Genomic DNA, 15,780 nt, shown 5'->3' with positions numbered 1-15,780 from the left:
TTACTGTCTTACTCCCTTACTGTCTTACTCCCTTACTGTCTTACTCCCTTACTGTCTTACTCCCTTACTGTCTTACTCCCTTACTGTCTTACTCCCTTACTGTCTTACTCCTTACTGTCTTACTCCCTTACTGTCTTACTCCCTTACTGTCTTACTCCCTTACTGTCTTACTCCCTTACTGTCTTACTACCTTACTGTCTTACTCCCTTACTCCCTTACTGTCTTACTCCCTTACTCCCTTACTTACTATTTTACTTACTAACTTACTTACTTATTAACTTACTCACTGACTGCCTTACCATCTCACTGTGAGCGTTGGAATGAGGGCTGTGGGGGAGTGAGTGAGTGAGTGAGTGAGTGAGCGGAGGGGAGTGAGCGGAGGGGGAGTGGGAGTGGGTTTGATTGGCTGTTGTTGGCGGAGCTCCTGTGAGTGCGCTCCGCACTGTGCGCTCTGCGCTGCGTCTCCAACCGCGGGCGGGTTGCGGATTGCGGGGGGGCTGCAGATTGCGGGGGGCTGCAGATTGCGGGGGGTCTGCGGATTGCGGGGGGGCTGCAGATTGCGGGGGGTCTGCGGATTGCGGGGGCTGCAGATTGCGGGGGGGCTGCGGATTGCGGGGGGCTGCGGATTGCGGGGGGGCTGCGGATTGCGGGGGGCTGCGGATTGCGGGGGGCTGCGGATTGCGGGGGGGCTGCGGATTGCGGGGGGGCTGCGGGGAGAGGGAATGGACCGCTTTACAGAGGCTTTGGGGCTGTTGACCCCCAAACGCACCGCCCTGGTCCTGATCGCCGGCTGCGGGGCGGCTGCGGGGCTCGGGTTGGCCGCGGTGGGGGGCAGCCGTCTGCTGCGCCACCTCCGCCCCGACCCCCACCCCGACCCCCACCCCGACCCCGACCCCCACCCCCACCCTCAGCCCCACCCTCAGCTCATCAAAGTAGCCGAAGTCTCGCAGCTGTGGATCTACCCCGTCAAGTCGTGCCGAGGGGCAGCCCTGACCCTGGCGGAGTGCAGCCAACTGGGCCTCGGGAGCGGACCTCTGAAGGACAGGTACTGCAGTAATAACAGCAATAATAATAGCAATAATAATAATAATGATAATTATAATTGGGTGGGGGGGTAGCGGTGGGTGGGGTGGGGGTAGCGGTGGGTGGGGTGGGGGGTAGCGGTGGGTGGGGGGGGGTTAGCGGTGGGTGGGGTGGGCGGGGGTAGCGGAGGGTGGGGGGTAGCGGGGTAGCGGTGGGTGGGGTGGGGGGGGGTAGCGGTGGGTGGGGTGGGGGGTAGCGGTGGGTTGGGGGGTAGCGGGGTAGCGGTGGGTGGGGTGGGGGGGTAGCGGTGGCTGGGTGGGGGGGTAGCGGTGGGTGGGGTGGGGTGGGGGGTAGCGGTGGGTGGGGGGGGGGGGGGTAGCGCTGGGTGGGGTGGGGGGGGTAGCGGTGGGTGGGGGGGGTAGCGGTGGGTGGGGTGGGGGGGGTAGCGCTGGGTGGGGTGGGGGGGGGTAGCGGTGGGTGGGGGGGTAGCGGTGGGTGGGGTGGGGGGGGGGTAGCGCTGGGTGGGGTGGGGGGGTAGCGGTGGGTGGGTTGGGGGGGTAGCGGTGGGTGGGGTGGGGGGGTAGCGGTGGGTGGGGGGGGTAGCGGTGGGTGGGTTGGGGGGGTAGCGGTGGGTGGGTGGGGTGGGGGGGTAGCGGTGGGTGGGGTGGGGGGTAGCGGTGGGTGGGGTGGGGTGCGGGGGGTAGCAGTGGGTGGGGTGGGGTGGGGGTATGGGGTGGGGGGGTGTGGGGGTTTGGTGGGGGCGAACCCACTCAGCGGGTCAGGCAGCATCTATGGAGTGAGCAAAGCTTTTCGAGAGGGGGTCCCGCCACCCTTCGTAATAGCCCCTGCGTAATAACACAGCCCCGTGTCACGTCTTCGAGACGTCTCTGCGGCGCTTCGCAGGATAGACGGTAAACCGAATTGTGTGTGTTGTGTAGTGTGAGGGTGGGGGAGGGGGGGGAGCGGGGGGATTTTGGAGGGGTGGGGAGGGTGGGGGGCGAAACGTGGCAGCCAGTTGCGCCCGGAGTGTCCCACCAACAGTCATGAATTGAGTGACCAAATTATTATTTTTTTTTTTGGAGGGGTTATTACCCCCGGAAAAGCGATCCGCCAGTCCCAACCCACTCCTGTTAGCCTTGCAAGTCCAAACCCTAATGGACAGGGTGGTCCTCGCTGAACGAGCGGCAGGAAGGTTGCCAGAGAGTGGTCCCAATAACAAGCCATGCGGTTTTAGTGGGTTAAACCCCGGCACTACCCTCTGCAGACTCACCAAACCTTGGCTGTTGACAGCAGACTGGCGTTAGTTGAGCGGGTTGTCTCTCTCCAGGGAGGGATTGGGAACTCCGTTCCAGATACAGAGAGATTTCCTTTGGTCGGTGGCAATGAATACGCTGGATCTCCGTCTCGTTTGGGTACTCTTAAACACGGTGCAAGGTTTCTGTGGGTGACGGACAACTGGCTGATAATAATAATTATAATAATCTTTGCCAAACGCAAAAACACCGCAGAGGCTGGAAATCAGAAACATAAGACAGAAGTGGCCCGGGGGTGGGGGTGTGTGGGGGTTTGGGGGGGGCGAACCCACTCAGCGGGTCAGGCAGCATCTAACGAGTGAGGAAAGCTTTTCGAAAGGGGGTCCCGCCACCCTTCGTATTAGCCCCTGCGTAATAACACAGCCCCGTGTCACGTCTTCGAGACATCTCTGAAGCGCTTCGCAGGATAGACGGTAAACCGAATTGTGTGCGTTGTGTTGTGTGAGGGGGGGAAGGGCGGGGAGAAGTTATAATTTGAGAAGTTATAATTTGAGAAGAAAAAAATGAAGAACCTCCAGCTTGGGGGCGTTGTCAAGCACCTCAGGCCATCCTCTTGATGTGAAAGGCACAATATGAATCTAAATTTGTATTGTAAGATCAATTGAAACGCCTCACTCCTCCCCCATGGACCATTGATTCAAATGGGAAGATAGTAAAGTTCTTCCCCTGTTCAAGTTTGATCTTGACTTTCACATTTACTTACAACTTCTGTCAAATATTTTGCCGAAGTCTGTTTACTGTAAGAAATTCAACAACCCCCCCCCCCCCCACCCGCCCGCCCTCACACAGACACACATTGCTTCATAAACTGTGTTCAGAGTTTGGCAAAAGATGGACACGTATCTGTAGTCATGGTCAATAAAGCATGGGTTTATTATTTGCTTAGTTTAAGATTAGTTACATATTAAGAACATTAAATGAAATGTTATTGTGCTAAGTACTAGTTTAGTAACAAATAATAATAATAATAATCCTTGCATTTTGATACAGTGCTTTTCACGTCGGGAGGACGTCCCAAAGCGCTTCACAGAACACACTGTAAAGTGAATTGACTGTATATTTGTGGGCGAACGCGGCAGCCAATTGCGCACAGCAATGTCCCGCAAACAGTCGTAGATTGAAAATGACCAATTTATTATTGTTTTTGTTTTGGAGGGATTATTATTAGGCTCTGTGTGGAGTAAGGAAACTTGCCCGAGGTTTGGCCCTCTGCCTGGGATTGAACTCAGGTCTCTCACTCGCAAAGCGAGTGCTCTAACCACTGAGCTTCAGGACTCCACGAGTCCTTGCTTGCTTAATAATCCTTGCTTTGGAAATTCTAACACCAAAGAAAATTCACCATCCTGATTGGCTTGACAGGTTCAATCTTAACAATTTTAGCTGAGCTCCAGCACTACCCAACCTGCACTCTGGGGTCTGGCCCTGTGCCTAATCCTGTCCTTCTGAGATGAGATGATTAGGGTGTGTCTCTTCAGGGAAAGGGTGCATTCTGCAGAAGTGAAGATTCCCACTCACAGTTGGAACTTTCAGTGGTTTGCTTTGGGTACTGTTAACCAGGATCATAGAATCATACCGCACAGAAAGAGGCCATTCGGCCCATCCTGTCTGCGCCGGCTCCGCAAGGAGCAAACCAACGTAATCCCACTGGCCCGCTTTCTCGCCACAGCCCTGCAATCCTGTCCTCCCCAAATACACGTCTACTTCTCTCTGAAAAGTTGTTATTGAATCGGCTTCCACTTCCCACTTAACTGTGTACTCTATTCCTATTTCCCATCTCTTTCGATAAACAGCTCGCTTGTGATGAGGAAACCTGAAATCCTTACAAGATCGAGGTTTTCAAAAAACTATGTGTCCCGTTAATGGTTAGCAGTACAAAGGAGACTGATGTACTCTCTCTCAAGGTTTTTTGGACCACAGGCTGTGCTGGAATAGCTGTTTGGATTGACCTGGATCCTCCTAACCAGCATTTTGTTTCTATATTCTAGGCACTGGATTATAGTGGATGAAGCTTGTCATATGATTACTGGCAGAGTGCAGCCCAGTTTGGTGCTTGTCTCTGTGTCCAAGAAGAATGATGATCTCTGCCTTAATGCCACAGGAATGCAAGAACTGAGGATCCCTTTTGAACTACCCAAGTCAAATCCTGTCAAGATGCTCAGGTAGACTACTCATCACTGATCTTCATATTTCTTTATGTCATAAAGGCAGTCACTGGTGATAAAACCGACGGGTCTAGTCTGTGCCTGTAATGCTCAGATGTGAAGGTCTAATTCAGATTTGTCTAATCTCACCCGCGCACACATTATACTGTCCTGCAAACTTTCATTCTCACAGGCATTTTATTCATCAAAAAACCCAACTATCACAATAATCTTTCCCAGATTACACTGGCATGGTGTTCGCATTGGCACCAGTTACATTGGTCAGATGCTTGGGTGACACGTGGTCACGCCACACTGTGATGCCAACAGTTAGATTACGCCTAATCCGCTACTTGATATAAGTGTGGCACCAGGTCCCATTGGAGACTTACAGGCTTGCATTGGATTGATACTGGTTTGACCGTGCTAGACACGGTTGGCCGGCTATGATTGTGTTACTACACAAAGCTAGAGTGTGGTGACACGGACAAAAAGTAAGATCACTTTGCCCTACTGCAAGTACAGCAATGCAGTATCATAAAATAATGTATGTGATCACCTTTCGCATTCGTACTGCTCTTTCATAACAACATCATTCATTCTACTTATTACTCTTAAGTTGCTGTGTTCGAACAGTGGACTTCTCAGGCCTTACTGCTGTAGCTATCCATTACGGGCAGTTGAGTTTACGAACGGTTTTAGCACCAGGATTTGTTGCGTGTTAACAGGAATGGCAGCGTAGCGGACTGTAGCATGATTTGGCAGATTTGAGGCACGGTGTACAACCCGCTGGTGCGGCGAGAAGGGTGGGTGACATGCCTGCCCAGGGGAGGGAACAGACAGGTTGGTGGGGTTTAGGAGGTCGCATAGGGTAGGAGGGGAAAGACTACGTTCGGGGTTCAAGAGCAAAAGCCCGAGTTTTGAGGTGCAATATTCAATGCACCTGCATCTCTTTCGCAGTTTGCAAAATGCATAGTTATTGTTATCACTGGCAGACAAATTGACCGACATTAATGTGGTCAGTGCAGTGGAGCCAAGAAAAATCAACTGTTTTCTAAAATCACAATATCTGACGACTTAGTGACATCTGGGTGTTGAATGATTGGACAAATTGTTCGTCAGAAATATATAGAAGGCTTGCTCAGCTGGGCGCTCGATTGAGTGACTTTGGCATCTATTTGTATTAAGAGCACATGTTATTGTAATTTGCGTTATGCTGCAAGTCACACAGCCACACTCTCAAAAAAACGAAATGCTCTTTTTTTTTGGCAAGACCAGAATCTTTGCTGATCCCCCTCTAATGGGAGCGCAATGGGGGCAGTGAACCGAGAGTAAAGCTTTCTGTTGCTTTCATTGGTTTTAATGGCAGTGTATTAATGGATGCGTCTCTCAAATGATTTTTTTAATCAATCAAAGGACTCTGTGATCTATGATTAAAAACCCATTTTGCAAAACTTTCGGGAGATTTTTAAAACCTATGCTTTCTGTAGAGTTTTTCAAACTGATATAGAAGGGCGAGACTGCGGGGACAAAGCTGCTGATTGGATAACTACTTACTTAAAGAATACCCAGCCATTTCGACTGATGTCCTATGAACCCACAATGAAACCAAGACGTTCAAAGAATAATGCTCCAGTCTTCAGGGACAGTGATCAGGTAATTAATTCATAATTTAAAGTGGCCGTGGAATTTGCCAAAGATTTGAGGCATGTTGTACACTTATAGTCTACTTTAATTGTGTTCATTAAATACATACTCATGGTAATATATATTTTCTCATCCATTGTCCTCATTCTGGTCTCCTGGTTTGCACCCCATCAAGCCTAGCTGAGAGGCCGGGAAAGTAATCTGCCTCTGTTCTGTACCTTTGCTGCGAAATGACCGGACACTGGAGGTTACATGGTCATGGATCAGGTCGACTTATGCTCTCAATTTTCCTTCCTATCCATTGGGAAGTATGTGAGCTCTACTCTGTGCACCGCAGCTGAGATTGGGGCTGTGCGTGTCCCATCGCAGTCACACAGTACTGCGCATTGGATGTGCTGCCCTCTGTTGTCTTTTCTTAGTCATGTTTGCGTGTGTTTCAAATGACAGGATTTCACTCCTCGGTGTTTTCATCGTTAAAGCTTGATTTCTTTAGGATGTCTGTTTGATTCATTTTTAGATCTTTGCTGGTTCTGTTGAATGTGTTCGGTTAAGATGGGGCCGAACCTTCTGCTTCAGAGCAAAGCCTTTTAATAGTGACAAATGAAGGTTCGAATCCAGCTCCTATTTACAACAATAGATGAAGTGGTTTAGCTGCTAACTGGCCTCCAGATGCCAGAAACATGCCTGAAAGGAGTTCCTGTAGAATTTGTGGGTCAGCCTGGCTCCTTTGGTCACCTATGAGTCAGATGGTTGTGGGTTGAAAGCCCAATCTAAAGATTTGGAACTCATATCATCCGAGCTGACATTCCAATGCAGTGTTTGGGGATGTGCCGCATTGTTGGAGGTGAAGTTCTTGGGATGAGATGATAAATCGAGGCTCCGTCTGCCTGTTCAGGTGGATGTTAAAGATCAAAACGCAAAGGGAATTTCTCTTGGTTGTGGCCAACAATGAAATTAAATTGGTCATTTGCTTCCGGCAGTTTGTGGGACCTTGCAGTGAGCGAATCGGCTGCTGCGTTTGCCCACATAACACACAGTCATTGGAGTTTACAGTATATCCTTCGCGTTCTCCCCATCCGAAAAGCGCAACATAAAATGTAAGCAAAATGCTGCTGATCCTGGAAATATGAAATAAAAACAGAAGCGGCCGGGAACACTACAGCAGGTCAGGCAGCATCTATGGAGAGAGGAAAGTGAGCTAACGTTTCAGGGCAATGATCTGACGAAAGGTCATCGACCTGAATTGTTAACTCACTTTCCTCCCTCCATAGATGCTGCCTGACCTGCTGTAGTGTTCCCAACGACTTCTGTTTTTATTTTATCTTATACAAAATGCAAGTATTATTATTATTATTATTATTTATCAGAGAGCAACAGATCTCGTTCTTAATGGTGAACACAACAACTGAACTCAACCCCCTGCGTCTACGCTGATGCTTAAAATAACAATCTATTCGGTCTCATTTACCCGCCTTATCCTCCCACACCCCTTCAAATTACTTGTTTTCAGATATCTATCCAATTCCCTTTGAATGTTGATGTGGATCCTGCCTTGATCATCACTCAAGGACAAGGTATTATTCGATGTCCTTAAATATCTGGCAAGATGAAAACTGGTTGTTTCTATTCCTTCCTACAGATTGCCTATAGTGACCTTAGTGCCTGCATGCTGCTGTCTGAAGCATCTGTGGAAGATCTTAACACCAGGCTGGAAAAAAAGGTTAAGGTGGAAAATTTCAGGCCTGTCATTGTAGTGAAGGACTGCGAGCCATACAAAGAGGTAAATCGTTTCTTTTACATTGATAGGCTCTGCCAGGAGCAGTCAGTTCTCTGAGGAACAGTGGAATATCATTAATTCCACACGCGAGGAGAACTGATATTCCACGAGTAGATGGTGAAGGCTTATCTCTGGGAGGAACTCCATGAATATCCTCATTACCCAAAGCGTGCGGCAATTAAGAAAACAAAAAGAACTGTTTCTTTTCCATCGCAATTCATTCCCCAATCTGCCTTCTGCTGTTCTTCCCCCAGCTGCTTGTGTGCACATTAGTACATTAACAAAGTATTTCAAGGTAGGGAGGTGCAACCTCTGGACATAATGAGAGATTATAATACAGAATTTCACTATGAGAAGTTAATGCAGTTTTAAACCCCTCTCTTATCCTGCCTATCGTGTAGTACATCAGAGCAGCAATGCTCTATCCCATTTGGGTTTTGTACTTCAATACAGATTGCTACAAAAGTCATTTAACACTCACCACTATATCATGTCCGTTATCTCTGTGGAGGGGATTGATCCATAATAGGGATTAAACAATTAATTTCACGTATTGTATTCTGCCAATCCAGGCCATTGAGGAGCTGGTATGAATTGGAATTTTCTGTGACTCCGTGGGTTTGGAATACCATTTATAGATTGGAAAACTGAACTTTCTTTCAGTTACATCTAGTTAGATTAGTCCTGCTACCATAGTGAGTTTAAATATGACCTTATGCAGGGCATAGGTTCAGTGGTGTGAATGGCAAGTTTAAGGCAGATGCCAAGAAATATTTATTAGAGGATAATTCATAGTATAGTATGAAGGAAGCACCTGTATTGACTTCTCTGATTGCTTTGATTTGAATGAAGAGAACAGTAGTCTGGTAAGGTGTAAGTTGGTGGATCATTTTTCTGGGAATAATAATGCTTAAAAAAAAAAATTTGGTCACTAAATCCACGACTGTTTGTGGGGACGCTGCTGTGCGCAATTGGCTGCCGCGTTTCGCCCACAAAATATACAGTCAATTCACTTTACAGTCTATTCTGTGAAGCGCTTTGAGACGCCTCGAGACGTGATAAGGCGCTATATCAGATGCAAGGGTTATTATATTATTATATAACTTTGTGACTTGTGCATTAAAGTCCAGTCAGTGCTGCAAAAGAAAGATCAGTACATCGATATGTGGCATCTGTCTTGTACATGCACTAAACTCTGAAACTGACCCTGAGCAAACTGGTGCATGTGAAACACTACGAAGTAGAAATTCTAGTTGAGTCTAGACTCACCTTATTTTCATAAGAGAATTATTTTAAGAACTGACTTCAAAGTTAGGATTGAATTCAATAATTTGTCAAATACTGAATGCTCTGAAAAGCTAAGAAAATAAGAGTGAATCTTGACTTAGGAGAAATTTTCTCCTATATAAGCTTAGACTGTATTTATTGCAGTAATCCTTTTTTTTATTTTGTAGGAGACATGGACTGCTATACAGATTGGGAATGTGAAATTCTCTCGCGTGATGGGTTGTACCAGGTAAGTTAATAATAATCCTTCCATTTGATATAGCGCCTTATCACGTCTCTTCGAGATGTCTCAAAGCGTATCACTGTAAAGTGAATTGACTGTATATTTTGTGGGCAAAAGCCGGCAGCCAATTGCGCACAGCAGCGTCCCCTCAAATAGTCATGGATTGAAGTGACCAATTTCTTATTGTCATCATTTTTATTTGAAGAAATAAAATCTGTGTCTACAGGGCTGGGTGGCCACAGTTTAATATTATGCTTGAACTTTGCCAGGGGTTGTTCATCATGCGAATGGTGAAGGTTTCCCGTTTAATATCCCCTTTCCCTCATGGCTGTGCTGTTTGCACATCACTTCTTAGTGGCACAAGCGCTGATGCCCCAACCCAACGGCCTAATCCACTGCCCATCAATGGTTTCCACAGTCTGCCCAAGGCAGGGCTGTTAGACTCAGACTCTCACAGTTGACCAGAGTCTATAGTTGACCAGAGTCGGTGAATTATTTTAATAATAAATTGGTCATTTTCAATCTACGACTGTTTGTGGGACATTGCTGTGCGCAATTGGCTGCCGCGTTCGCCCACAAAAAACAGTTAATTTACTTAACAGTGTGTTCTGTGAAGCGCTTTGGGATGTCCTCCCGATGTGAACAGCGCTATATCAAATGCAAGGATTATTATTATTATTAAAATGGTAATTCAAAGGACGCTTGAAATGGGATAGTAACGGGTCTGGGGAACAGGTAGGAGAGTGGGATTGAACTGGATCATGTGGAGAAAGGCACCGGTCCTGATGGGCTGAATGACTTGTTTCTGTAGCGGAATAATCTGATCCTGAATAGCCTTCCTTTTGTCTTCCTGTCAGATGCATTTTCACAACAGTGGATCCGGACACAGGAATCATCAGCAGGAAGGAGCCTCTACAGACACTTAAGAGGTGCCAATACTTTTAACTCTTTGTGTTCAGTTAATTAGAATGACGAGAGGCCATTACTGGTGAAAATGACTGGTGAATTACTTTAATTCTGCCTCAGAATCTTTGGGCAAATGTGAATCTGTTGAGGACTTCACGGTGACCTTGAATGTTGCATGATTTGAATAAGGTTGAATAAGGAAAATAATAATAACAATAATAATAATAATCCTTGCATTTAGTATAGGGCCTTCCACATCAGGAGTACGTCCCAGAGCTCTGTACTGGATTTTACTGTGAAATGGAGTGACTATTTGTGGGTCAAAATAGAAAGATGTTGGACTGATTAATTTTTAATTATTAATCTTTGATATAGAAGAAAAAATGGGAGCAGAGCTGCAGCGATGCAATGAACTGGCGTTCAGTTCTGCAGCTCAAAACGTGGTCCAAGAAGACAATCCTGTGCCACCAGTGGCAAATAATAAAAATAATATTATGGTAAATAACAACAACAACTTGCAGTTATTTGGCGCCCTCCACGCAGGGTAGCATCTCAGAGCGCTTAACGGTGGCGGAGCTTGACTCCACGGAACGTATATAAAGTTTGACCGAGCACAGCCGTGTGTAACCATACTGACTGTCTTGGCTCCTGATCGTAGCCGGATCTTGGCACGATCTTGCTGCTGTGGGATATCTTTTGCCTCTTACCACGTTCTCCCCTCGCACTCGCCTAAGTCACAGTTTGGAGAGATGGGCAGGTTTTTGTTTTCGACTCATGAAATGCTCGTCCCCGATCCTGTTACATGTGCAGTACTCACTTGTTGGCAACAGGTGTCATTATTGGAGTTATTTATAAAACGAGATGTCTTTATTAAAGACATCTAGTGGCAGTGAAAGGCACCGCAGGTCTGAGCAGCATCCGTTGAGCCTTGGGAGACGTGACATTTATGGGGCTTGATTTTGTAGCTCCTTCCAGTGGTGGAGCCGGGTTTTTCAACTAGATGGGAGATGGTGGGTCATTAGTGGCACCACCTTCCAGTCACTCTCCGTGCTGCCTCGTACCTACTGCTCTGTCCCTCTTCCCGTTACTCTCTGCGCTGCCTCTCCTCATAACATGCTCACACCTAAAGGGTTGCCTTGGGGAGAGGGGGTCAATCGCCCCTATTAACTCCGCCACTGGCTCCTTTTTGGTATGACTGAATTGTACAATAATTGTGTGCACGCTGGTTTGGAAAAAGTGAAGACTAGCCCGCTCATCAGTTGTCAAGCGCTCTGGGACACTGGCCTATGTGAAGGGGGCTATATAAATGCCAGTAGTTGTTTTTTTTCCTATTCGAAGTCGCTCTTCAGTTAGGCGGAGACGTCTTCCTGTGGATTAACGCTTGTGTGATATGTGCTCATGCTTTCTTTCTCTTTACGTCCGAGTAAAGAGAATGCATACCCGTGTGTGTACTTCCATCGTAATTGCATTGTTGTGGCACACCACACGTCATTTCACGGATTGTTCCGAATGCGCTCGGGATGTTTCACAGCTCTTTAAGCTAATGTTTGAGGGAGCCGAGGGAGCAAGGGAAACGCACGGGGTCGGTCATGATTGAAACAGAGCAATAAAACAGGCTGTTTTATTTGAGAATAACATCTTCACCTGTTAGAGCGTGAAAACCCATTGGCTAGAAATCTAGTGTACGAGAGATTCTGCAGCAGAAGGAACTGCAAAATACATTAACTGAACCTCAGTTCAACTGCAGAATCTGAGAACTATAATAACTGGGCTTTTGCAGTGGCAAAGATTGCTCCTTTGTGCCGTGCTGCCTGTGTGACACCAAAGAATTTTATGCTCCCAGGTTGACCAGGGATTTAAGCCCAAACTCTAACGTTACGATAATTGTACAAAATTCCCAGGAGTACTTTTTATGGTTGCGATATTAATGTTTTATTATTAAATTGAATTTTTGCAAATAAAATGTTTCAAAAATGTTATTTCATGTTTATCCTGTGTGAATGGCCCTACATAAGTGCAAAGGGATGTTTTTCTTGCGATTCCGCTGATACCAATGCAGAGCTTGGGAATGAGATCAAATGAGTTGAAAGGCCTTTTTGATGAGAGCCTCTCTTGTGATCTTGTGAAATGCTACTGAAATGGATGATCTCATTGGTGATTCCTTCGCGGTTAGTTTTATCACTTTAATGATGTACTAAAATAGCTAAGTATTTATTTATAAGGGTGTCTGTCTAGTGGTACTTTCTCAAAAGTCCTTTGGCGGTCTAGATATACTACGTCAAATGGGTTCCCACAGTCAAATGGAATACAATAATAACCCTTGCATTTGCTATAGCGCCTTACAGCGCATTTCGCCAAGGGTATTAACTGAGGTATGTTGATTGATTAACAGGATAGAAAAAGTGAACCCAAACAATGCTTTCAAATACATCAGATTGGCAGGTTTCCAGGGCACCGTTCAGGGTTGTGAATGGCAAGTTTGGAACGCACCACGTGTGAAATGGCGCTATATAAATTGCAAATTGTTGTCATTTTGCATTTGGAAGAAGTTTGACCCATCCGTATTTTTGTTATTTTTGTATTTGCAGCTACCGCCAGTGCGATCCTTCTGAGAAACACATTTATAAGTCTGATGCTTTGTTCGGAGTCCACTTCAGGATTGACGAAACTGGGGTGATTCAGGTTGGAGACCCCGTGTACAAGATTTGTTGAGATGCGATGGACGGCACCGAGCGAAGGAGTGCTCCTGCTCTTTCGGGTGTTCAAAACGTAATGGCTTCATCTTCAGCCGCAGTCTGATTACTGCCCTGTTTAATCGTCGGTAAAATAAGCAAATTCATTATTTCAAAAGATTGCGGCATCCGCCAAGTGCCTTGATCAAAGAAGTTAGGTGGAGGGGGAGAAATTCTACCTGGATCAAGATCGACTCTTATTTTCTTAGCATTTCAGAGGATGCAAAATTAGTCAAATTCTTAAATACAGAGTGGATTTTGAAGTGGACTTCCTGTTTGTTCTTTCAAGCCGTGTGCATTAAAATCCAGCGGCTGCGGAACGGAGGAAATCATCTACGGTTATAAAAAGAACTGAAAATAGCTGACACTGTGGTATCAAGATTGTGAAAAGCTTAAAAAAAAAGAGGAAACTCACTTCGTACCAGATACTGTATTTATTATTGTTGCCGAGTTAAGCTCTCTTTGAAGGGAACAAAAACTTTCCGTGATCAAAATTGATGGCTGGTTTAGTACGTTGAGCTGTAAGAAACCATGATTGTGATTTAAGGCGCTACAAGTCTCGTCTTTTTCTCACTTTAACTCTCCAGTCACCTGTATGGACAGTCTGCTTCGTTCTGCCCCTGCGATTCACAGGAAATCTGAGCTTCCAATGCTTTTTTTTTTACACACACACAGAGGATGAATGGCAGCTGCTAACAGGTGATTTATCCACACTTTCTGTTCTGAAAGTCTGCTCCCTGATTGTACAGTGCATTGCCTGTCCTTTACCTAAATATAATATTAATAATGATCATAAATGATCCTTGCATTTGATATAGCGCCTTTTCACTTCTTCGAGACGTCTCGAAACGCTTCACAGAAGATAGTGAATAGACTATATTTTGTGGGTGAAACCCGGCAGCCAATTGCGCACAGCAGCGTCCCCCAAACAGTCGTGGATTGAAGTGACCAAATTATTATTATTTTTTTTTAAAAAATTTGAAAATGACACGGCGTGTGCTGACTCCTGAAAGTCAATTAATCCCGGGAGTTTATTTCTTCCTTGACCTACTGCTGGTCGTCGTTTGCGGGGAGAAATAAACTACTTGTGAAGTCGGAATTACGTGAAGCACTCAGCCTTCCATCTACTGGGTGGTGCCAACGAAAGCAAGTGCGAGTGTTTCTGGCTTTAACTATTTGCTGCCGTGCTTTATTTTTATATCAAGGGCTGTACGTATCGCCACAACATTTTTGATACAGTCTGTGTATGAGGCAGATGACGTGCTGATAGCTTTTTTCTTAATCCGATTTTGAAATAAAAGCTGCACATGACAACAAAAGTAAAGCCAGGAAAGGAATTAACCTCTTGTACTGTGCGATAAAGGTTTTTTTTTGTAAAGGGTAGTAGAGTTGTGTCTACGTCAATCACCTCTGGGAAAAGGAACCCGTCCCACTCAGTGCCAACCTCAGTCACTCGAGGTCCATTCATGGATGCAACAAACTGACCTCCAATCTCTTTCAACCTCAAAGAACATCCTTTATTGCTGTAATGTGAAGCCACTGAAGGTGATCAACAGCTGGACTAGGATTTGGCAGGGAGGGGTGTTGAGTCCAGAATGATGCACTATATTTAACAACTTGTAGCTGGGATGATGGTGGAAGAGACCAATTTGGCTGAAGGATCTTGTTCTTGTCCCAAATCTCTCCCTTGATCAATGAAACATCCCATCCTAGTGGGTGCAACCACACAGTATAAAACTCTCCAAAAATTCAGCTTAAACTGAATTCACAGCTGACTAAAAAAGAGAGACTGTCATCCCATCAGTCTTGGGTGCAATTCAAACCTGGGACCCATGTTGAATGGGTGATGGGGTGCGCACTTCACCATCTGCTTCACGGCCTTAAAAAAAATCCTTTAAAGGAAGCACCCAGCCATAAAAGGCTAGGCTCCTACCACGCAACTTCTCCCGCAAGGAACGCTTTGGACCAACCGGCCTGGGAGCCAAGCCAGACTTGTCCGACCCTGGGAAGCTTGTCGCTGGTTGAGTTTGCAGCAGCACCCAACTGGTAATGTGTTTTTCTTAGGGGGTCAGATGGCTCTGGGTCAGGCCCCATGCCAGTGCAAAGTGCAGCAAATTTTCCAGTGAACACATGTGGTTCGTTCCATAACTAACCTCACCAAAGTGCCTGAGAGAGGGGAGGAAAGAGACCCAAAATGGTGATTCTCAGTGAGGAAGCATATTTGACAATGTTTGAGTGCTATTTTGATATAGCAATGGGGGTGTGTGTGGGGGTGGGGGCAGAATGTGCCCCTTAACCGATAATCCTTGCATTTGATATACATTGTAATGTGTAGGCTACTTCACGAGTAATTGCTGTCAAGTATAGTGAATGCGCATTTGTAAAGGCAAGGATCTCAGTACAACTTTTGGCATGTGGCCTTGTGATTTCTGCTAAGTATTATTGACCAAATAAAGCGAACAAACATCTGTCGAAGAAATCTCTTGTCCGCGTTGCTTTCTACAGCGTTATAATGCCAGAAAAACTCATTGTGAAAATAAATGTCTGGAAGAAAACTTTCCCAGATTGTGACTCAAAATAGAAAGCTGTTTACCTACAGGAATATATTGCGTGTAGAGCAGCACAGACCTATTTTAACTACGGCCTTAAGGAATTATACAATGGTTAAAGGTTAAAACAATCGGGAGAAATTAATGACATTTTAAATACAATTGTGGTGACGTGCACAATT

The 15,780-nt window shown here is 46.1% G+C and overlaps 1 protein-coding gene across 1 annotated transcript; it reads left to right on the top strand.

Annotated features, from left to right (window-relative positions):
* Positions 1 to 905: 905 nt before the first annotated feature.
* Positions 906 to 15,528, top strand: marc1 (mitochondrial amidoxime reducing component 1; the record flags this gene model as incomplete). The annotated part of the gene is made up of 7 exons (XM_007905005.2): positions 906 to 1,045; positions 4,322 to 4,495; positions 5,968 to 6,133; positions 7,764 to 7,904; positions 9,356 to 9,417; positions 10,269 to 10,340; positions 12,906 to 15,528. Coding segments are annotated over 7 exons (879 nt in total), but the record flags the coding sequence as incomplete, so codon positions are not given.
* Between the last annotated feature and the right edge of the window lie 252 nt (positions 15,529 to 15,780).

The sequence above is a fragment of the Callorhinchus milii genome, unplaced genomic scaffold (genome assembly GCF_018977255.1).
Source record: "Callorhinchus milii isolate IMCB2004 unplaced genomic scaffold, IMCB_Cmil_1.0 Scaffold3, whole genome shotgun sequence".
NCBI lineage: Eukaryota > Metazoa > Chordata > Chondrichthyes > Chimaeriformes > Callorhinchidae > Callorhinchus > Callorhinchus milii.
The sequence above is the reverse complement of the archived record's forward strand: the minus strand, read 5'-3'. Positions and strand labels throughout refer to the sequence as shown.